At 44.1% G+C, this 22,626-nt stretch overlaps 1 protein-coding gene across 1 annotated transcript in view; it reads left to right on the top strand.

The window, feature by feature from the left end:
• The window catches only part of ADAMTS8 (ADAM metallopeptidase with thrombospondin type 1 motif 8), a 43,129-nt gene extending 27,592 nt beyond the window's left edge, over positions 1–15,537 (top strand). The window contains exons 3-9 of the mRNA XM_040432149.1: positions 2,166–2,298; positions 3,068–3,235; positions 6,658–6,956; positions 7,421–7,604; positions 7,747–7,910; positions 8,613–8,788; positions 13,993–15,537. Coding sequence (XP_040288083.1) covers positions 2,166–2,298; positions 3,068–3,235; positions 6,658–6,956; positions 7,421–7,604; positions 7,747–7,910; positions 8,613–8,788; positions 13,993–14,719 — 1,851 coding nt within the window. The 3' untranslated portion in view covers positions 14,720–15,537. The remainder of the gene's footprint in view (positions 1–2,165; positions 2,299–3,067; positions 3,236–6,657; positions 6,957–7,420; positions 7,605–7,746; positions 7,911–8,612; positions 8,789–13,992) is intronic.
• The last annotated feature ends 7,089 nt before the right edge of the window (positions 15,538–22,626 follow it).

The raw sequence follows: 22,626 nt of genomic DNA, 5'->3' as shown, positions 1-22,626 counted from the left end.
AATCATGTAAATAATACACACAACCACCTCCAAGTAACTTTTCAGCAAACAGTGCTTACAAGCAAAAATTGAAATATGCAACTATATGCGTACTCTAGCAGAGTCCTTATTCAAATGCATTATACTCTGCAACATACTGTAGATGTGAGGAATTCATGTATAACATAATGTATAACATAAAAAATGCAAAAATAGCAGCAATGTATCAAACAACATTTGCATGTAAGTATTGGGAATTATATAGTATATGAATGCTTTTTATAAATCCCTAAACCTAATATGCATTAACTTAGGCTACTTTCACACTTGCGGCAGAGTGATCCGGCAAGCAGTTCCCTCGCCGGCAAAACGTATGACAACTGATGGCATTAGTAAGACTGATCAGGATCATGATCAGTCTTAGAAATGCCTGATCAGTCAAAAAAATGCATTGAAATGCCGGATCCGTCTTTCCGGTGTCATCCGGCAAAATGGATCCGGCATTTACGTTTTTCACCTTTTTTTCGGTCTGCGCAAAATTCCGGAATTTTGAATGCCGGATCCGGCACTAATACATTCCTATGGGAAAAAATGCAGGCATTCAGGCAAGTCTTCAGTTTTTTTTGCCGTAGATAAAACCGTAGCATGCTGCGGTTTTCTCTTTTGCCTGATCAGTCAAAATGACTGAACTGAAGACATCCTGATGCATCCTGAACGGATTACTCTCCATTCAGAATACATGGGGATATGCCTGATCAGTTATTTTCCGGTATAGAGCCCCTGTGACGGAACTCTATGCTGGAAAAGAAAAACGCTAGTGTGAAAGTACCCTGTTTTTAGATGGGTTTAATGAGGTGCTTTATAACGCCTATATGATAGACACAACACCTGAACCTCCAGCGGTTCATGAGATAAAAGTTTGATACCATAGGTCTGTGGTGGCTAACTTTCGGAACTCCAGCTGTAGTAAAACCATGATTCCCAAGATGCACACGTGCTTGGCTGTTCTCAGAACTCCGTAGAAATGAATGGAGCATGCTGGGAGTTGTAGTTTCACCACAGCTGGAGTGCCGGAGGTTAGCCATCACTGCCATAGGTGGTTCTGATGAACTGTAAGAGGTCCAGGTTCATAATATAGGAACAAAAAGCCACCCAAATTACATTCACTTGAAAAGTGGTCAGACTTTTTTTGTAAAACTAATTGAAATTGAGCAAATATTTATTTTCTTACTGATTGAAATCTTTTCCATCTGTCAGATATATATTAGATATTTCTCTCTAGTAATAATCATCGCTACTACAGTAGCTTGTAAAGGGCATTGCTAGAGAAGCAATCTGTACATTTACAGGATAGGGACAATATAAACTATAAACTTTATTGATGTTTGTGTATGTGTGATGTGAATGTTTTATTATTTGAAGCTGTCAGCAGGACTCTGGTAAACTTCTGGTTCATGATGTCAATAAACGGACTAAGTAGGCACAGAAGGGTGAGGAGATGTACAAACACATCTTCATTCTCCTTTTCTGGATAAAAAGACTGATTGATGGAGGGATTGATAACATGCAAAGAAGTTTATGTTACCTCCACCCCCCCCCCCCCCCGGATCATGTACTGTTATACAGGGAGAGAGGAGGATCTGTGTCCTCTTCTCCCTGCATCCTGTCAGCTCCTCCTCTACTGTCCCCCTCCTCCTCCATGCTAGCTGACATTGCAGACGGCTGAAGGTGGGCTGCATCATAGTGGTATACCTCAGGCTGTATGGGAGCAAGAGATTTTAGCCAGGACTTGTTTTAAAGCTGATAATATAAGCATCTAGCTGTAATTACCCACTAACTGCCCCCTGTTCTTACACACTAGCTGAAATCACAGTCGATTGAAGAGGGGTTGACTGCTTCATCCTGGAATATCTCAGGCTGTATTGCAGCTAGACATATCAGCCGGCTTGCTTTAAATCCGACAAACTAAACATCTAGCCACAATTGGTCATTATCTGGATCACAGATAATTATTGGTTGATTTGTTGCAGGAATTGTCAAATTTTGATATATCCTTCTGCATTGACCCTGCAGGAAGCTAATGGATGTTATGTAACCACATACTTATGATACTGACCCAAGGGTCATGTCTTCTGTGAGGTGCTCTTCAGGTGGTTGGTGCTGACTGTTGTGTTCTTATGTGGTAGGATTTTTGCGGACATGACAGCTGCGATACACTGGGGGTGGCTGATATCGGAACAGTGTGTGAGCCAAGCAAGAGTTGCTCAGTGATTGAAGATGATGGACTGCAAGCTGCCTACACCCTAGCCCATGAACTTGGTATATTCAATACTTTCATGTCATATTTTATATTCTACAGTATGGATGGATAGAATAGAATAGACAGACAGAGACAGAGATAGACTAAAGTTAGGTTTATTGATCCAGCTCCAACTGATGTTCTATTCATTCTGCTGCAAACTGTTCTTGGGGTCTGATAGCAATCTCCAAAATATCAGCAAAGGCTGAGTATCAGTTACTTTGACTACGTTGCTCCCACTCTTCCCTTGCTCGGACACTCCCTGGTGCATCTTGTGCTCCTCAGCTCTGCATATAATACGCTATGTAATATATGATACTACCATTGAATATATCCCAACCCTGTACTATACATACAAACTATAGGTATACATAATATAAAATATTATATGCGTGGATTCTCCAACCTCTAATCTACATTTATCTACATTTATCACTATCCTTCATTACTTTATTTTATTCCAATATTTACCATTTGCTTTGGCAATGTTAGATGGAAGATAGATAGATAGACCCATAGATAAATAGATAGATAGATAGATAGATAGATAGACATACAGAGATAGATAGATAGATAGATAGATAGATAGATAGACATAGATAGATAAATAGAGAGATAGATAGAAAGACATATAGAGATAGATAGATAGATAGATAGATAGATAGATAGATAGATAGATAGATAGATAGATAGATAGACATAGATAGAACATGCCATTCATAGAAAGATAATTAGATATAGTTAGGAGATAAATGCTCAAGTAACTACTTGTTTCTTGCCTTTTCTCAGCTCATGTCCTCAGCATTCCACATGACAACTCTAACAACTGCAGGAAGGTGTTTGGCGACCTAGATAGGCACCACTTGATGGCTCCTCTGTTCCTGCAGCTGAACAAGTCCATGCCATGGTCCCCGTGCAGTGCCATGCACCTTACAGAATTCTTTGACAGTGGTCACGGTAAGAAGCCTCTGCAGCCTGCTACAGATAATATGTATGGCGCCATTATAGTTCCCGCCAATTACTCCTGCCATACACAGTAGATGCATTGTTTACAGTGATAAACTGTACCCTATTATGCAGGTGTGTGAAAAGCTGGGTGACAACCCCTATTGGCTGTGTCTTGGTTTTGGTGGGTCAGAGAGTATGTGAAGGTTTGTCAGGAAGTCACCATACACAGTAGATTGCCTTAGGGTACCTGCACATGTTGTGCCCGCTTTTTCGTAAAAACTACAGTGTAATACAGTACCAACAAAGTGAATGAGATTTGACAAAAATAATATCCACTTTGCATATATTTTCCATGCGGAAATTGACCTGCTATGTGGATTTTGAAATCCGAAGCATATCAATAGTTTCTGCTGATAATAGGTGCAGATTTCACCCTTTGCAATGCTTAGAAAACAGCTTGGAAGTCTCTAAAATAATAAGTGATATTCACCATACCAATGACCGGCTGCTCTGGTTATGAGTGACATTTTCTCTACTGTCTTTCTCTACTTCGTAAGGGTACTTTCACACTAACGTTTTTCTTTTCCGGCATAGAGTTCCGTCCTAGGGGCTCAATACCGGAAAAGAACTGATCAGTTTTATCCTAATGCATTCTGAATGGAGAGTAATCCGTTCAGGATGTCTTCAGTTCAGTCTTTTTGCCTTTTCAGAACGGAGATAATACCGCAGCATGCTACGGTTTTTTCTCCGTCCAAAATTCCGGAGCCTGCCGGAATCCTCTGCCGCAAGTGTGAAAGTACCCTAAACTGTTTTCTTGTGGTTGAACAGTAAGGTATGAGATTAGCGTGTAATTTATGAGGCAGTAATGTGAGACAGGTTCTTTTATGATCCAAACTCAGATATGTCTTCAGATTGACCTAGAAAAAGCTTCACGATGAGAACTGGTCACTGATTACCACCTACTCTAACATGTATAATGTAAGAACCAAGGTGTAACCTTCACCTGCCCCAGCCGTCAAATCTGCAATGGGTTTTTTGGTGCAGATACAGTATGGCTCCTAAAGAAAAGACAAGTATATTGTAAGATCCATTCTTCTCCTGGATCTAAAGACGTTTTGAGAAAATGTCAGCATTCAAGATACTGGGGGCAACAACATCCTCTGCACAGCGCTGGAAGGAATCTGCTCTCAGGGTATCTGCACACATGAATTTGGCTCTGTATTTTTTTTTTACCAGTAACAAAATGTCAGAATAAGTACAAAGAATTAGTTTGTGCCATCTGCGTTTTTTGGCATGGATTTTGTGTTTTGTTTGTTTTTTTGCATACAGTGTAGGTCATTTCCTAACATAAGACCGGAGTAGATTTTCACTCGAGGCACACAGACTGCTGTAGATGTACCTCCGAGACTTATGACCTATCCTCAGGATAGGTCATCAGTATCTGATCAGTGAGGGTCCGACCCCCGGGACCCCTGCCAATCAGTTGTTTGAGAAGGCATCGGTGCTTGCAGTAGCGCTGCGGCTTCTCTCTGCTTTTCCTAGACCAGTGACGTCCTCGTTCATATGGCCTGGGTGCAGCTCAGTCCCAATTGAAATGAATGGGGCTGAGTACAATACTAAGCTCAGCTGTTATACAATGTACGGCGCTGTGCTTGGTAAGCAGCTCTCACAGGAGCGCCAGTGCCTTCCTAAACAGCTGACCTGGGTGTCGGACCTCCACCAGTTAGATACTGAGGATAGGTCATCAGTTATAATGTCTCGGAAAACCCCTTTAAGAAATATGACCGTACAAAAAAAAGGACTTGTGTGTCCTGCATTTCATATGTCCCACCTTCTGCTGACATCCGGAGTTGGTGTTTTAACCACAAAAAGAACTAGTGCAAAAAAAAACTAAACAAAACGCAAATGTGCAGAAAAACGTCACTAAAGCCTACATGTGAAAGCGCCCTTATTGATGATGGAACATGTCTCTGTATCAAGATGTCTTGTCCCTGGCTGCTCCCACCGGAGGGAGAAGGTGGGGAGAGTGTATGGCTGTTCTCATCTCACACCACCACATAAATCTGTCAGGGCTGCAGATATGTGACCATGGAGCAGGTGGTCTATCTTTTTTTTCCAGGTTTTAATATAAATCATGAAACGAGATAAAGCTGCAGGGAAGTGGAATGAAACCTGCTTTATAAGGCATTGTTCACACCACGTTCAGTGTCTATGTCAGACATATCCATAGATTTACAAGTGCCCTTTGCCTATGTTTGCAAGTATACCTCAACATAATCAGCATACCAACTGGTTTGGTAAGTGTTCCTGTAGTTTTCCAGTACAAGGATATTATTAGGAGTGTTAACAGAGGGGCTTCTCTCTTTGGAAGACCCTGTGCATCCCTACATTAAACACACAGCATGTTGGGGGTCATTTACAAAGACCCCCATTGATTTTAAGGGGTTAGAAAAACATGTCTGTTTTCTGCTTTACAGCATCACACTTGTTCCCTGGTGGTATCTCAGCCATGTTCACGTCAATGAACTTGCAGTACCGGACATGACTTGTGGACTTGTGTGGTTATGCTTCTAATCATATACAAATCCTTCAGTTGGTCATCATGTAATACTTCATTTGCCCTCTGGTGGGGCGACAGAGATGTTGAAGCATTGCTTCTGAGTTCCCCTTCAGATTACACATGGCCACTTGGGTTGCCAGTAGCAAGACACTGTGTTATCAGTTCTTTGGGAAACCCCTCTAAAAGTCATTATTGTCATTCATTTCTTGTACATTATGTGATGCCACCCAAAGTTCCTCGTCACACAAGGGGGTGGGGGGTCATTTATCACGGCCCCTTATGCCAGTTTTTGGCATTAAAAGTTGCATGTCCTCATTGTGAGACTTTTTATATTACCCTGCATCTAGATTTAGGTACACGCAATGTTTTACACCATCCTCGTCACTGGAGACTGATGAGGGTGGGGTGGGGAGTAGAAGGTTTCAAGCTCATTGGCAACAGCAAATTCACCAACATTTACATCTGTTTCCAGGGTAAATAACAATTGAAATCTTTTCAGTCAGGGGTTTAAGTAGGTTTCAATCTAGGCGCACGGACTGCTGGAGGATGTGCCTAATTTATGATGAGGCATGTGCCTTGCCCTAAATTAAGAGCATCCTCCGGCAGCACAGGTGATATCAAAGATGGGTGTTTTACTTCAGACAGGCATGATACTCCAATATGTACATTTATGGGGTTTGATTAGGTTCACATTGATGCACTTTTTTCATGTATTGCTGCAGATAAATGATGCATCTGCTAAGCATTTCCCAGCAGGAAACTGTCAATCAGCTTTGTTACATGGCACCTGCAACCTTATTCATGAGAAGGAGTGAGTATCATAGTGGATGCCCATAGCATGTAGTCCAAATCTCTTTCTTTGCCTTATTAGGGAACTGCCTGCTGGATGCTCCAGGAACTTCTATCGACCTCCCCCTGGAGCTACCCGGAACATCAGCTCGCTACGACTTGGACAACCAGTGTCGTCAGGTGTTTGGGGAACAGTATTCACACTGTCCTAACACCAGGCAAGAAGACATCTGTTCTCAGCTGTGGTGCAAAGTGCAGGATGAGCTGGTTTGTCACACCAAGAATGGAAGCCTGCCATGGGCTGATGGAACATCGTGTGGAGAGCAGCATGTGTGCTGGGATGGAGTCTGCCAGGAAGAAGAAGAGGTTCTAAAGCCTCAGGTAAAGTCCTAGCTACAAAATTGCAACTGATTCCCAATGATACAATAGAAAAGAACAAATCATTTCTTTGTGTCATGATGTCATTTATTCCCTGCAATCACCGGACAGTCCAAAAGTGATTGATAAGCATTTATCTAACATTGGTCCAGTAAGAAGAAGGTACAAAACAATATGGCTGCCAATATGGTTCCCACAGGAGCTATAACCCAGCATCTACTGGTTCCAGAACAGATATGCCTCAGTATCTGAATGTGGTGTGTATCTCAGCAAAACTTCAGAGATTTGCTGTTTAGAACACTAGGAAAGCTAGGATTACTATGGGATACACAGAACCAAGCTCTAATTCCTCAATCAACTCTGTATAATTGACCTGAGAAATGTTGAACTTGATGGACCCATGTTTTTTTTTCTACCTACGAACCCGAAATATGTAAAAGCTCACTTTTGTTTTGTGTGTGTATCAGGTGCCTTTGGATGGGAACTGGGGCAGCTGGAGCCCATGGGGAGCATGTTCCCGGAGCTGTGGGGGAGGTGTTCGTTTCTCCTATAGAGAGTGTAATGACCCCCAACCTCAAAATGGAGGCAAATATTGTCAAGGTTTGAGAGCCAAGTATGAGTCATGCAACACACAGGAGTGTCCACCAGGAGGTAAGGACCGCTGATATCACAGGCCAGAGAGACTGCAGGTTTAGTGTCCGTTTAAGCACACTTGATCCCTCAGTGTTCTCAGACAGCTGCTCAATGTCCTGTGCGGCTTTACTTTCTAAAATCTTCTAATTCTCATCTTTAGAGAAGAGTTTCCGAGATATTCAGTGTGAAATATATAACTCCAGGGACAGGCATGGCAATCTCATAGAGTGGATTCCTAAGTACTCTGGTGTGTCTCCACGGGATAGATGCAAGCTCATGTGCCAAGCGCAAGGAGGGAGTGAATTTAAAGTTTTCCAGTCCAAGGTCAGTTAAAAAATTTGATGTTTTGTGGCATTTTGACATGTTTGAATATGACCTTCACCATCAATTAGTAAAATGGCTAAAAATATTAAGGCTGTTGGCGCAGAAGAAGCGCTTAGGGGGTTATTTATTAAATCCGGTTATTTATACGTACAGAACATGGAGCACATAAAAAGCGACATTGACTGGATCGTGGTTACAGCTCACATCAGTAATGTGTCATGAGCAGAACATTCTGACATCACTATTCAGTGTTGGACACATCACTGCTATTTTTGTGAGGTGTCCTTTAGGCTCAATTCACACCTGAGCGTTCTGAAAGGAGCGCTCTGTATGCGCGATTGTACGGACGTTTACAAGCGCGCATACAGAGACAAGTGTGCACACAGTGTCGCGCGTTCCCGAAAGTCTATGTACGGGAACGCGCGACAAGCGCCCAAAAAAACGCTCCTGTACTTGTGTGAGCGTCGGGCGTTTTACAGCGCGATCGTACGCGCTGTAAAACGCCCAGGTGAGAACCATTCCCATAGGGAAGCATTGGTTTCTCCTTGTTGAGCGTTTTACAGCGCGTAGGAACGCGCTGTAAAACGCTCAGGTGTGAATTGAGCCTAAGAGGAAAAATGGCCAAAAAGTTTGCTCAGCTGCTAAGCAATGAATGAGTGTCGATACATTCTCTCACTCATAATCTGGTCTTCTTACTTCCAGGTAGTGGATGGTACCCTGTGTTGGCCAGACAGCCTCTCCGTGTGTGTGCAGGGTCAGTGTTTCAAAGCTGGATGTGATCATATATTAAACTCCACAAAGAAATTGGACAAATGTGGAGTCTGTGGAGGTGATGGATCAAGCTGCAGAAAAATAACTGGGTCCCTCAGCAAGTTTAAGTATGATATATTAGTTCTGTATCTGTAAAGTGTTTCTCACCTGTTGCCATATTTTGTGTCGCAATCTACTATTAACCTCAAGACCCAGTGGTTTTTCCATTTTCACGTTTTCATTTTTTAACCTCCGCCTTCCCAAAGCCATAACTTTAAAATTTTTCCATTCAAATAGCCGTAGGAGGGCTTGTTTTTTGCAGAACAAGTTGCACTTTCTATTGGTGCCATTGAATATGGTATACAATGTAGTGGAAAGCTGGAAAAAATTCCAAATGGGGTGGAATTGGAAAAATACGCAACTCTGACGTAGTTTTATGGGTTTCATTTTTATGTGGTAAGACTGACCTGTTACCATCATTCTCCAGGTCAGTATGATTGCGGAGATACCACATTTTTATAGTTTTTCTTGTGTTTTAATATTTAAAAAGACATAAAAGCTTTAAAAAAATATTTTTTTTCTCTTTGAATTTCCACGTTCTGACCCCCATAACATTTTTATGGTTATGTCTACAGAACTGTGTCAGTCAGGGGTCAAATTTTTGTGAAGCAATCTGCAGTTTTATTGATACCATTTTGGAGTCTGTACGACTTGTTAGCACTCCCAGGAAAATGCCTCTCAGATGCCATGGTCAATTGTGAGGGGTTAAATGTTAGTGATAATTGTTATTGCGGATCACATTAGCTCTGGGTGCCGGCTGTTTAACACAGCAGAAACCTGGTGGCTATGGTGTCCACTCAGCTCCTGAGTGGGCGCCATGTTTAAAGACCCGACTTCTGTTGTACATGTAAAGGTTAAAGAGGTTGTCCGCTTTTTACCTTTGATGACCTAACCTCAGGATAGGTCATCAATATCACATGGCCAGGGGGACAATCAGCTGTTTGAAGTGAAGGCAGCACTCGTATGAGCGCTGCCTTCTCTGCTCTGTTTACTTGCTCACAGCAGCAATTGTAGCAGCAAGGATAGGTAATTAATAGTAAAAAGAGGACAACCCCTTTAAAGATAGGGTACCACCATGCTGAGTAGGTGACCTGAAACATAACCATGCCTTTCTTGTGAAAACCGACAGTTCCTGAAATTTCAGAGCTAGTGGCCATGGTATGGGGATCCAGGTGCACCAAATGGTGAAGCTGTCCCAATGATGCAATAAAAACCTTATTTGCATAAAAATAAAAGAAAGCATTTCTCTGGATTATAGGACTGGATTTTCACAAGAAAGGTATGATTATGTTTCGGGGACCTAGCCTACATGGCAGTAAACTTGTGGTAGGTTCACATCTGCAGTGGAAGTTCTAGCAGGAGCCGCCATCTCAGATTCCAGAAAAAGCTGCACGTGGCAGTATTTTGTCTAACAGAATGCCAGAATCCATAATAGAAACCCATTAGAGGCAGTTGGTCTCCTGTATGTCAGATACACTGCTGCAGTTTTCAGTTCCTATACTGGAACAGATAAACTGAATAGCACAGCAGATGTGAACCTAGCCTTGAAAATTATTTTGGAGGTGCCATACTCACTGCAATAGCTTCAGAATGAACGGTACATGGATAGAAAACCAGTAAATAGTTGTTGATGAACTGTAATTCCCATATTCTCAGACTTAGGCCTCATGCACACGAACGTTTTTTTTCACGGTCCGCAAAAACGGGGTCCGTAGGTCCGTGATCCGTGACCGTTTTTTCGTCCGTGGGTCTTCCTTGATTTTTGGAGGATCCACGGACATGAAAAAAAAGTCGTTTTGGTGTCCGCCTGGCCGTGCGGAGCCAAACGGATCCGTCCTGAATTACAATGCAAGTCAATGGGGACGGATCCGTTTGACGTTGACACAATATGGTGCCATTTCAAACGGATCCGTCCCCATTGACTTTCAATGTAAAGTCTGGAGTCCCTTTTATACCATCGGATCTGAGTTTCCTCCAATCCGATGGTATATTTTAACTTGAAGCGTCCCCATCACCATGGGAACGCCTCTATGTTAGAATATACTGTCGGATATGAGTTAGATCGTGAAACCTAATTTCCGACAGTATATTCTAACACAGAGGCGTTCCCATGGTGATGGGGACGCTTCTAGTTAGAATACACTACAAACTGTGTACATGACTGCCCCCTGCTGCCTAGCAGCATCCGATCTCTTACAGGGGGCCGTGATCAGCACAATTAACCCCTCAAGTGCCGCACCTGAAGGGGTTAATTGTACTATCATATCCCCCTGTAAGAGGTCAGGGCTGCCAGGCAGCAGGGGGCAGACCCCCCCTCCCCAGTTTAAATATCATTGGTGGCACAGTGTGCGCCCCCCCCCTTCCTCCCTCTATTGTAATAAATCGTTGGTGGCACAGTGTGCGCCCCCCATCGGCCCCCCTTCCTCCCTCTATTGTAATAAATCGTTGGTGGCACAGTGTGCGCCCCCCCCCCCCTTCCTCCCTCTATTGTAATAAATCGTTGGTGGCACAGTGTGCGCCCCCCCTCCCTCTATAGCATTAACAACATTGGTGGCCACCAATGTTGTTAATGCTATAGAGGGAGGGGGGGCCGATGGGGGGCGCACACTGTGCTACCAACAAATTATTACAATAGAGGGGGGGGGGCCTCACTGGCCATCAATGATATTCAAACTGGGGAGGGGGGGGGGGGGGTCTGCCCCCTGCTGCCTGGCAGCCCTGATCTCTTACAGGGGGATATGATAGTACAATTAACCCTTTCAGGTGCCGCACCTGAAGGGGTTAATTGTGCTGATCACGGCCCCCTGTAAGAGATCGGGTGCTGCCAGGCAGCAGGGGGCAGTCTTGTACACAGTTTGTAGTGTATTCTAACTAGAAGCGTCCCCATCACCATGGGAACGCTTCTGTGTTAGAATATACTGTCGGTTCTGAGTTTTCACGAAGTGAAAACTCAGCTTTGAAAAAGCTTTATGCAGACGGATCTTCGGATCCGTCTGTATAAAAACTAACCTACGGCCACGGATCACGGACACGGATGCCAATCTTGTGTGCATCCGTGTTCTTTCACGGACCCATTGACTTGAATGGGTCCGTGAACCGTTGACCGTGAAAAAAATAGGACAGGTCATATTTTTTTCACGGCCAGGAAACACGGATCACGGATGCGGCTGCAAAACGATTTTTCCACGGACCCATTGAAAGTCAATGGGTCCGCGAAAAAAAACGGAAAACGGCACAACGGCCACGGGTGCACACAACGGTCGTGTGCATGAGGCCTTAGGGCTGTTTCACACGAGCGAGTCCATTGCGGGAATCACGCTCCGTGTGTGAGTGTGATCCTCTGCTCTGGACATGCAGGAGCGCACGGCATTATCATGATTTATAATGCTATGTGCCTCTGCTTGACCTTATTTCTACAGAATCATACTGACAGCTTTATGTCACTAGGATTCTGTGGAAAAAAGGCCATGCAGAGACACATAGCATTATAAATCATGATAATGCCGTGCGCTCCTGCAAGTCCAGAGCGGAGGATCACACTCACACACGGAGCGTGATTCCCGCAATGGACTCGCTCGTGTGAAACAGCCCTAAGGCCTCCTGCACACGAACGTGTGCGCCCCGTGGTCGTGCTGCAATGCATGAACACCGTCCATGGGTCAGCCGCAGCGGATCGCGGACCCAGTCACTTTAATGGGTCCACGATCCGGCAGTTCCGCAAAAAGATAGGACATGTTCTAACTTTTTGCGGAACGGAAGTACGGGATGAAATCCCGCGGATGCACTCCGTAGTGCTCCTGTAGGGTTCCATTCCGTGCTTCCGTTCCGCATCTCCGGATTTTCGGACCCATTGAGGTGAATGGGTCGGCATCCGTGATGCGGAATGGCCACGGAACGGCGCCTGTGTATTGCGGATCCGCAAATGCGGTCCACAATACAGCAACGGTAAGCACACGTTCATGTGCAGGAGGCCTTAGACCATCTATGATAACATTATATACTGTTTGCACAATTATTAGGCAAGTGAGTACTTTGACCATATCATCATTTTTATGCATTTTTTCCAACTACAAGCTGTATAAACTTGAATGCTTATTGGTTTGAAGCATATCAGGGGATGTGTTGTTATCTTATGAAGGAGAGTGTGGCCTTAGGAGAGCAAAATTATTAGACAGCTTGTTTTCCTCAGGAAACATGGGCCAAAAAAAGAGATTTAACTGACCCTGAAAGGCCAAAAATCGTTAATACTGCACTCTTGAAATTGCTAAGATATTGGGGCATAATCATCAAATGTTTTGTTGCAAATAGTCAGCAGGGTCACAAGAAACGTGCTTCAGAAAAAAAGTTAACTTAAGTTAAATTAACCCCTTCCTGACTGCCATACGGCTACCGTATATAAGTGCTATTTGCACATGGCCCGTGCAGCTAGAACGTATATACACGTGCTGGCAGTGCTTCAATCCCAGCGCTGATCAGGCTCCTGCAATCTAGAAGGAGCAGTTCGGGACACGGCTGACAGACGCAGCAGGGACCCTGAGGAGAAGACAGGAGCGGTTTATTACCGCTTCGTCTTCTCCTGTGCCGGCAGGAGGACAGCGCTACATGAGGAGCGCAGGGGGGAGGAAGCCGCTTGCTCTGTTAGTCACGTGACCGCCGGGGGTGTCTAGAGCAGGGGCAGGAGAAGAGCTGCAGGGTCTAAGGAGACCCTGATCAGCTCTGCCTGCGTGTCATTCCCCCTCAGGGGGCTGTTTTCCCCTGTAACTGGGGCTCCTGTGGATTTTTAATGACCTTCTGTGGGACAGATTATGTGCCAAAAAATAGAAATAATTTCAATATAAGTAAAAAAAAATGTTTTTAAAAATACAAATAAAAAATGTAAAAAAAATATAAAAAATGCCGTCGCTAACAGAAATCGTCACCATAGTTGCCCCGTTCTCTCAAACGTATACATGTTATATATGAAAACAATCGTCACAAAATAGGTAACCCATTGCAGTAATTAATTTTTGTGTCAGTTTTAATATTTAAGAAATAATAATTAGCAGTTTATTAACATTTTGGTTTGATCAACAGCACTGTAATTGTTCAAGAATAAAATAAGCCCTCAAAAATACAACCTTCCTAATAATTGTGCACAAGGTCTACAGAATCCCCTGCGATGTGTAACATATAATTTATTGTTCTTTTATGTTCCATGTTAATAATAATCCTTAGAGAGTGACAATTTATTGTGTTATTACCACTTTTCAGCTAATGGTTTGTGTGTAAACAGGTACGGATACACGGATATTGTTACCATCCCGGCTGGTGCCACCGGTATAGATGTGAAGCAGCGCAGTCACCGCAGTGTCATCTATGACGGCATCTACTTGGCAATCAGGAGAGCAGATGGGAGCTATCTGCTCAACGGGGATTATGCAGTGTCTTCCATTGAACAAGATGTGCATTTAAGAGGAACCGTGCTTTTATATAGTGGCTCTAACACTACACTGGAAAGAATACAAAGCTTCCAACCCCTCCCAGAACCGCTGACGATACAACTCCTGCGAGTAGCTGGAGAGTCCGTCCCACCGAAAATTAAATATATATTCTATATCCCTAAGAGTATCCCATATGGCCAAAAGAAAGTCAAGTTATCCCATCATTTACTCAGACCACTCTTAACATCTCAGTGGGTCCTAGGAGACTGGTCTCAGTGCTCCAAGAGTTGTGGCTCCGGATGGAAAAGAAGGACAGTGGATTGTAGAGATATGGCTGGAGGGCCATCAGACCAGTGTCCTCAAGAACTGAAACCAGAGGACATTCGAGTTTGTGGGGACCTGCCATGTCCAATGTGGAGAGTAGGTAGCTGGTCACATTGTTCTCAGACCTGTGGGGAAGGAATAAGGACACAGAGGGTTTATTGTGTGGATTATATGGGGAAAGAGACAGAGGGAACATGTGACTCACGGAAACGACCTTCAGGAGCCATTGTGCCTTGTAAGCTGGAAGAATGCTGAACACTGTAAGTGATTTATGGCAGACAGGCAGCTACAAACATGGGCCCCATTGATGCTGAGGTCATGGGCATCTTTCTCTTAGATCTAAATGACTCATGTTTGATTCATGTTTAGTTTTTTCCAATGTGATAAACTTGTCCTTAATCAAGATCTAAGATACTGAGATGACCAGAGGATGACACCAGACTGAGGACCGGACTAAACTTGTCAAGACCTTGTAGAGCAGGTCCTCCTGGCAGCAGTGGGTGTAGGTGTACACTGTGTGACAAAAGCAGGATATTGCCCTGCTTCATTTACATTTACCTGCAGGACGGAGACACGTGTTGTGTCCCACATACATATTAGAACTAGAAATCTACCTCAGCAGCCAATGTGCAGCCTTCTCTATCAACTCAGTGCTCTTCATGTACTTTGTAAGCTATGAGGCGAGGTCAGACTTGGTGTTACAGTATGTTAAAAGCACATTGCATAATGATTTCAGTGTTCTCTTCTTCAAGCCAGCACGGTCTAAAAGGAATGTGTATGTAAACTGTGTTTCATCACTTTCTGAACTTTTACGTAATCGTTTGTTGATCTCCTACTCAATAGGACTCATCTGAGATATGGAATTTTACCAGTCTGGGGCAGAGATGCACATTTATGCTCCTGGGAGCGTGATGATTAAACAGATGCTTCTCATTAATCTTACCAGATGACAAAATATTAACCCACTATTTAATACCGCACTGCAAATAACTCCATCACAGGACTTCTCCTCTTAACATTAGGAAACAAGATAGAAGATCTGGCCTGAGTGTCTCTACACCCGATCTTACTACAAAGAAAGAAAGCAGGCGGGAAAAAAAATCCTCTTGTTCAGAATGGAGGTGGTGGCAGCATGCTATATGAGAGAATGGAGAGGGCATTTTTATTTTTGTCCTGTTTTGTACACCCATGTTCAAAATGTGTCTTGTGATATAAAATCCATACTTAGGGCCCTTTACACACTGGCGTTCTTTTCTTCCGGCATAGAGTTCCGTCGTCGGGGCTCTATGCCGGAAGAATCCTGATCAGGATTATCCTAATGCATTCTGAATGGAGAGAAATCCGTTCAGGATGCATCAGGATGTCTTCAGTTCCGGAACGGAATGCTTTTTGGCCGGAGAAAATACCGCAGCATGCTGCGCTTTTTGCTCCGGCCAAAAATCCTGAACACTTGCCGCAAGGCCGGATCCAGAATTAATGCCCATTAAAAGGCATTAATCCGGATCCGGCCTTAAGCTAAACGTCGTTTCGGCGCATTACCGGATCCGACGTTTAGCTTTTTCTGAATGGTTACCATGGCTGCCAGGACGCTAAAGTCCTGGTTGCCATGGTAAAGTGTAGTGGGGAGCGGGGGAGCAGTATACTTACTGTCCGTGCGGCTCCCGGGGCGCTTCAGAGTGATGTCAGGGCGCCCCACGCTCATGGGTGACGTGTCGCATGGATCACGTCATCCATGCGCATGGGGCGCTCTGACGTCATTCTGGAGCGCCCCGGGAGCCGCACGGACGGTAAGTATACTGCTCCCCCACTCCCCACTACTACTATGGCAGCCAGTACTTTAATCGCGTCCTGGGTGCCATAGTAACACTGAACGCATTTTGAAGACGGATCCGTCTTCAAATGCTTTCAGTTCACTTGCGGTGTTACGGAACCGGCGGGCTCCTCCGGCAAATGGAGTACACGACGGATCCGGACAACGCAAGTGTGAAAGAGGCGGTCTCCAGTAGATGACCTCCCTATAATGATTCGGAGACAATGCGGGGGTAGGGCACATAACAGTGGTGAGGGAACCTGCGGCCATTTGTGTAGGCTCAGGAAGTGATCCATCTGGTTTTATTGCTTTATTCACTTGTTCAGACTCCAAAATGCTTTATATCTTGTAGCTTTCTGCAGAAATATCTCCTAAATCTGAACATCCTCAGGGAGAATAAGGGTGGAGAAAATGTAGCTGTCTGGTAACCAGGGGGGTAGGAAAATGAGACGCCTCCTGTGATCTTATTCTGACAGAAATCACAACCTGTACCATGAATAGATCATATTTTGGATCTTCTTAAGAAATTATTAACTCAGGGAGTCTGCCGCTGACTATTCCTGGGACACAGCAAACATCAGGAGATGGTGCAGACATACTGTGACTTCTCCTTCTCTCTTGGGCTTGTAGAGGCATAACAGATATCGGCTACAAGACTTAGCATGACGTTTCTAGTTTCAACACCGATTAGTGCCTGTTACGTTCTGTCATTTTCTCTTCCATTACAGCTATAATTTCTTCTAAAATCAAAGAATCCTCCAAAAACTCTTAAATCATTCTCCTCTATAAAACTTTTAAAAATTAAAGCTACCACTGTACTTGTCATCAAATTTTCCCAGGCTCCACAATATTAGCACTTGTTATTCAGTATTAAAACCCCTAATCTTGTACCACCATATAGTCTTTGGACCACTGTCTGTTTACACACAGTTCTTTCCCCTCTTCTCACCCTATCGTGACCGATGATAGAGAGCCATAGATTGTATTCACCTGTTCTGCAGCCAGCCTCTTACCAGCTTGAAACTAATGATAATAGAGAGAAATTATATTATCCTGCCCTACAGTCTACCTTTCCCCATTCGGAAATGGCTGACAGGGAGTAATAGATTGTATTCATCAGTACTACAGGCTTGTTCACATCACCATTATGCATTCTTTTATGGTTTTCCGTTATAACATGGTTATAACGGAAAATAACGGAATCCATAAAACGGAAATCAAAGCGGAAGACTTTAAGAGGCATTCTGTTTTGATCCGTCATAATAGAATCCTATGGGAAAGCCTAACGGATCCGTCTGGTTTCTGTTATGCTGGACGGAAAACAAAGTCCTGTTGACTTTGTACCTCGGAACCAAAGCTGAGTTCGGTTTCAAGTTTTTAAAGTCAACTACCGAAGTTATTCAACAAAGTCACGTGCGACTTCGTGAATAACTAACTTCTGCTCATCAGAGCCCATACATTTTTATACTGTACGGAGACGGATCTCCGTACAGTATTAATCTGAAGTTTGGAACAAAGCGACTTCGGATGTAGCATCCAAAGCTTGCTTCGCTCAACACTAGAAGTAACTTCATGTATTCCACTTGCTGTCCAGAGTCTTCAACTATTTTCACTCAGACCATCAATGTAACCATAGTGAGTCCCCCGTAGTGGGACTTATCAATGCAGTGTTCTTCTGTATGCATCTTTATCTAGGCCTAACAACACAGCTGTTATCTCAGTTCTACACCTACTAATATAATGGGGATTACCTTGCAGATTACACCTTCCCCAAACAGCAGCAGTAAACTGGCAATGGATTACCTATCTATATGGGAGGTCTTATCATTTGTGCTAACTGCTACAGAAGACAATATTTTGTATTTTAATTGGTATAGTACTGTCAAAATGAAAACAGCCCAACAGTTCAAAAAATATGCCTTCTATGTATATTTAGTTTAAAGAAAAATACCCCTTTCCGATGAAAGTGTCCCTTTTAAGGCTTGTGCTCAATGGAACCTCATAGAGCCTAATAATGTGTTTACCGTATACGGCAGAGAAGACGTCTTGATTTGCGGCAGCTGGACGTTCTCTCCCTCCTGGTACCTCACATCCTGGCGCTGCTGTTGCAAATTTACTGAGAACACTAAAATAGACTTGTTGTGCAAGAATCTTGATGTCTTGTTGCCAAGTATGTGTTACAGTTACAGTGACTCTTGCAGTGCTGTATTCCAGGACCACAATGCACCATATAACGTGGAGCTAGTCCAGGCCTTGATCACAAAGGGCAGGTTGGGTACAGATCTTGAATGTGTTTTTTTCCATCGAAAAACCAGAAGTGGTTCCTGAACAGAGAAGAGGTATATAGAAATGTATCATACCTACCACCCTGTTTATGATCCACTGTTGAATGTACCTGAAGAAGCCACATTTTGTCATCTAAAATAATGCAATTGAAACCTGGCCTTATATTCAGTACCATGGCTGCAGCCGCAGGGCTGTAGGGTTTGCGGATCATAAAAGGTTAATTTGAAATAAGTCATCCTCTGATTGGAGGGAAATGGGGAGGTTCTGATTTTAAACAGCTGGTAAACATGTGAGGACTTGTCTGCAGATTTCCATAACAGACTGCCAAGCATGGGAATAAGGCCTTATGCACACGACTGTGCCGTTTTTTGCAAACGGAAGCCGCCCGTGTGCCTTCCGCAATTTGCGGAACGGAATGGGCGGCCCATTGTAGACATGCCTATTCTTGTCCGCAAAACAGACAAGAATAGGACATGCTATTATTTTTTTTGCAGGGCCTCGGAACGGAGCAACGGATGCGGACAGCACACGGAGTGCTGTCCGCATCTTTTGCGGCCCCATTGTAGTGAATGGGTCCGCACCCGAGCCGAAAAACGTGGTGAAGGCACAGTAGCTGGACACCTAAGTCATTACAGCTCAGGTGGACAATACAGTCCTGTCCGTGAGTCTCTTTCGCGCCTTCTCTATCGTCCTAAGCTGTTTGTCCATACACATAATATAAGCATTGGGCAATGAATTGTCCGTCATACCCCCCTGGTAGATCAGGGAGGGAACGGGGAAAAAACTGCAGAGTCAGCTTGCCGAAAGTGGCTAATGATCAGTCACATACACTTGCATTTTCATCCAAAAAACACCTTAAAGAAAACCTTGACAGATCATATATTTGGCAGTCAACATTCTGCCATTTGCATATGATTTTTTAGGCTACTTTCACACTAGCGTTCGGGGCTCCGCTTGTGAGCTCCGTTTGAAGGCTCTCACAAGCGGCCCCGAACGCATCCGTACTGCTCCAATGCATTCTGAGTGGATGCGGATCCGCTCAGAATGCATCAGTCTGGCAGCGTTCAGCCTCCACTCCGCTCAGCAGGCGGACACCCGAACGCTGCTTAAAGGGAACCTGTCGCCGTGATTTTGTGTATAGAGCTGAGGACATGGGTTACTAGATGGCCGCTAGCACATCTGCAATATCCAGACTCCATAGCTCTGGGTGCTTTTATTGTGTAAGAAAACGATTTGATACATATGCAAATTAACCTGAGATGAGTCCTGTCCCTGACTCATCTCACATACAGGACTCATCTCAGGTTAATTTGCATATGTATCAAATGGTTTTTTTACACAATAAAAGCACACAGAGCTATGGGGACTGGATATTGCAGATGTGCTAGCGGCCATCCAGCAACCCATGTCCTCAGCTCTATACCCAAAATCCCGGTGACAGGTTCCCTTTAAGCAATCATCGGCTGAAATAACCATTTATCTTACAGTATGTGTATGGGCAGTTTCATTGTCTGAAGAACTCTCTTAAATTGTCGCTTGACTGGAAGGGGCAAAACTAACTTAGTCTACTTTCACAGCAGCATTCCGTCATGGATCAGCAAAAACGCTTCTGTCATGAGAATACAACCGTCTGCATCCGTTATGAACGGATCCGGTTGTATTATCTCTAAAATAGCCATGACCGATCCGAAAGTCAATGGGGGACGGATGCGTTTTCTATTGTGTCAGAGAAAACGGATCCGTCCCCATTGACTTACATTTTAAGATCCGTGTTGCGCTGCATCCCAGGACACACTTCAAAAACGCTGCTTGCTGCGCTTTTGTGTGCATCATGGGAACGCAACCAAATGGAACGGAATGCATTCTGGTGCACTCCGTTTCATTCAGTTCAGTTTTGTCCCCATTGACTATGAATGGGGACAAAACTGAAGCATTTTCCTCCGCTATTGAGATCCTATTACGGATCTAAATAGCGGAAATGGAAAATGCTGGTGTGAAAGTAGCCTTAGGCCTCATTCACACAGGCGTCGCATGTGAGGGCTGGACAAGATGCGGGGGCGTTGCGGGAAAATGCACCTATTGTTAATTTACTGCTGCTGTGAAGGAAATATGTATAATATCCATTACTGACATAGTGGATTAGTAAAATTAAGAAAACAGTATGACATCTGCCCATTATAATGTGTGATGCTCTAATTGAGTCACTCATCCCCCTTCCTTTCCTGGTCAGAGTGAATGGTTTGACTGAGAATGTCAAGCGAGTTTGTATTCTGGGCTAAAAGTCCAAGCAAAGGAGGAAGTTAATGTGCCAGGACAGGAAGTAGAATACATGGAGTGACTTCAAAAAATGATATCCAAAAACCATCCACCTGTTTAAAAAAAATACATAGAATATTCACATATAGGCTGTTAATATATGAGAACAAAAATGTTTGATGGTAGTTTCCCTTTACAGCGACATGTTTAACACAACTTTTTGTTGCCGCAATGTAGCGTGACATTTTTGGACAAGTTGGATTTCTGTGCGACTGTCGCATCACAGTTGCAGCATGTCACAGTACGACACCATTGACTATCTTCACAAAAAATCTTGCGCGACATAAATGTTGCACGACACGTCCACTGTAGTTGTACCCTTTGGTTGCACATGTCGGTGTGTAGCCCTAGCCTTAGGCTACTTTCACACTAGCAGCAGCCTTCTCCTGCAGGCTGTTCCGGCGGGGTAACAGCCTGCAGGATCCGTGCTGCCGCTAGTGCACCGTGCCGCCGGAAGTCCACTCCGGCCCTATTAACTCTAATGGAGAGGCGAACGGACCTCCGCCCCCCTAATTATAGTCAATGGGGCCAAAGCGGACTTCCGGCGGCACGGTGCACTAGCGGCAGCACGAATCCGGCAGGCTGTTGCCCCGCCGTAACAGCTTGCCCGAGAAGGCTGCCGCTAGTGTGAAAGTAGCCTTAAAGGGATTTGCCACTTTCTGGCAACTGTTAACCAATCTGTATGTAAAATGACAATATGGCACTTACTAATATAGCCTTTGTTAAAATGTATTTATTTCATAAGGTATTCCCCCTTCTTTACCAAGTCTTTTGTGCTGACCACACAGAGGTCTTGTCTATAAAATAGCTGCTGATGGAGGGTCATGTGACCAGACAAATCACCTCCATGTGATATCACTGCACCTGCCATCTGCACCAGTACTGTTGAGAGTTTACGGTGGGTGCAGCGTATTTGGATGCAGGGGACACCACATAAAGGTGATCTGCCTGGTCACATGACCCTCCATCAGCGGCCATCTTATGGACAGGACCTCTATGTGCACAGCACAGAAGATTTGCCTAACAAGGGGACATGGCTTATGAAATATAGCAAATAGCACCGAATGTCAACAAAATCTACACTCACCTAAAGAATTATTAGGAACACCATACTAATACGGTGTTGGACCCCCTTTTGCCTTCAGAACTGCCTTAATTCTACGTGGCATTGATTCAACAAGGTGCTGATAGCATTCTTTAGAAATGTTGGCCCATATTGATAGGATAGCATCTTGCAGTTGATGGAGATTTGAGGGATACACATCCAGGACACGAAGCTCCCGTTCCACCACATCCCAAAGATGCTCTATTGGGTTGAGATCTGGTGACTGTGGGGGCCATTTTTGGTACAGTGAACTCATTGTCATGTTCAAGAAACCAATTTGAAATGATTCGAGCTTTGTGACATGGTGCATTATCCTGCTGGAAGTAGCCATCAGAGGATGGATACATGTTCTCATTCTGTTTACGCCAAATTCGGACTCTACCATTTGAATGTCTCAACAGAAATCGAGACTCATCAGACCAGGCAACATTTTTCCAGTCTTCAACAGTCCAATTTTGGTGAGCTCGTGCAAATTGTAGCCTCTTTTTCCTATTTGTAGTGGAGATGAGTGGTACCCGGTGGGGTCTTCTGCTGTTGTAGCCCATCCGCCTCAAGGTTGTGCGTGTTGTGGCTTCACAAATGCTTTGCTGCATACCTCGGTTGTAACGAGTGGTTATTTCAGTCAACATTGCTCTTCTATCAGCT

This window comes from Bufo bufo, chromosome 1 (genome assembly GCF_905171765.1).
Source record: "Bufo bufo chromosome 1, aBufBuf1.1, whole genome shotgun sequence".
NCBI classification, from domain to species: domain Eukaryota; kingdom Metazoa; phylum Chordata; class Amphibia; order Anura; family Bufonidae; genus Bufo; species Bufo bufo.
The sequence above is the reverse complement of the archived record's forward strand: the minus strand, read 5'-3'. Positions and strand labels throughout refer to the sequence as shown.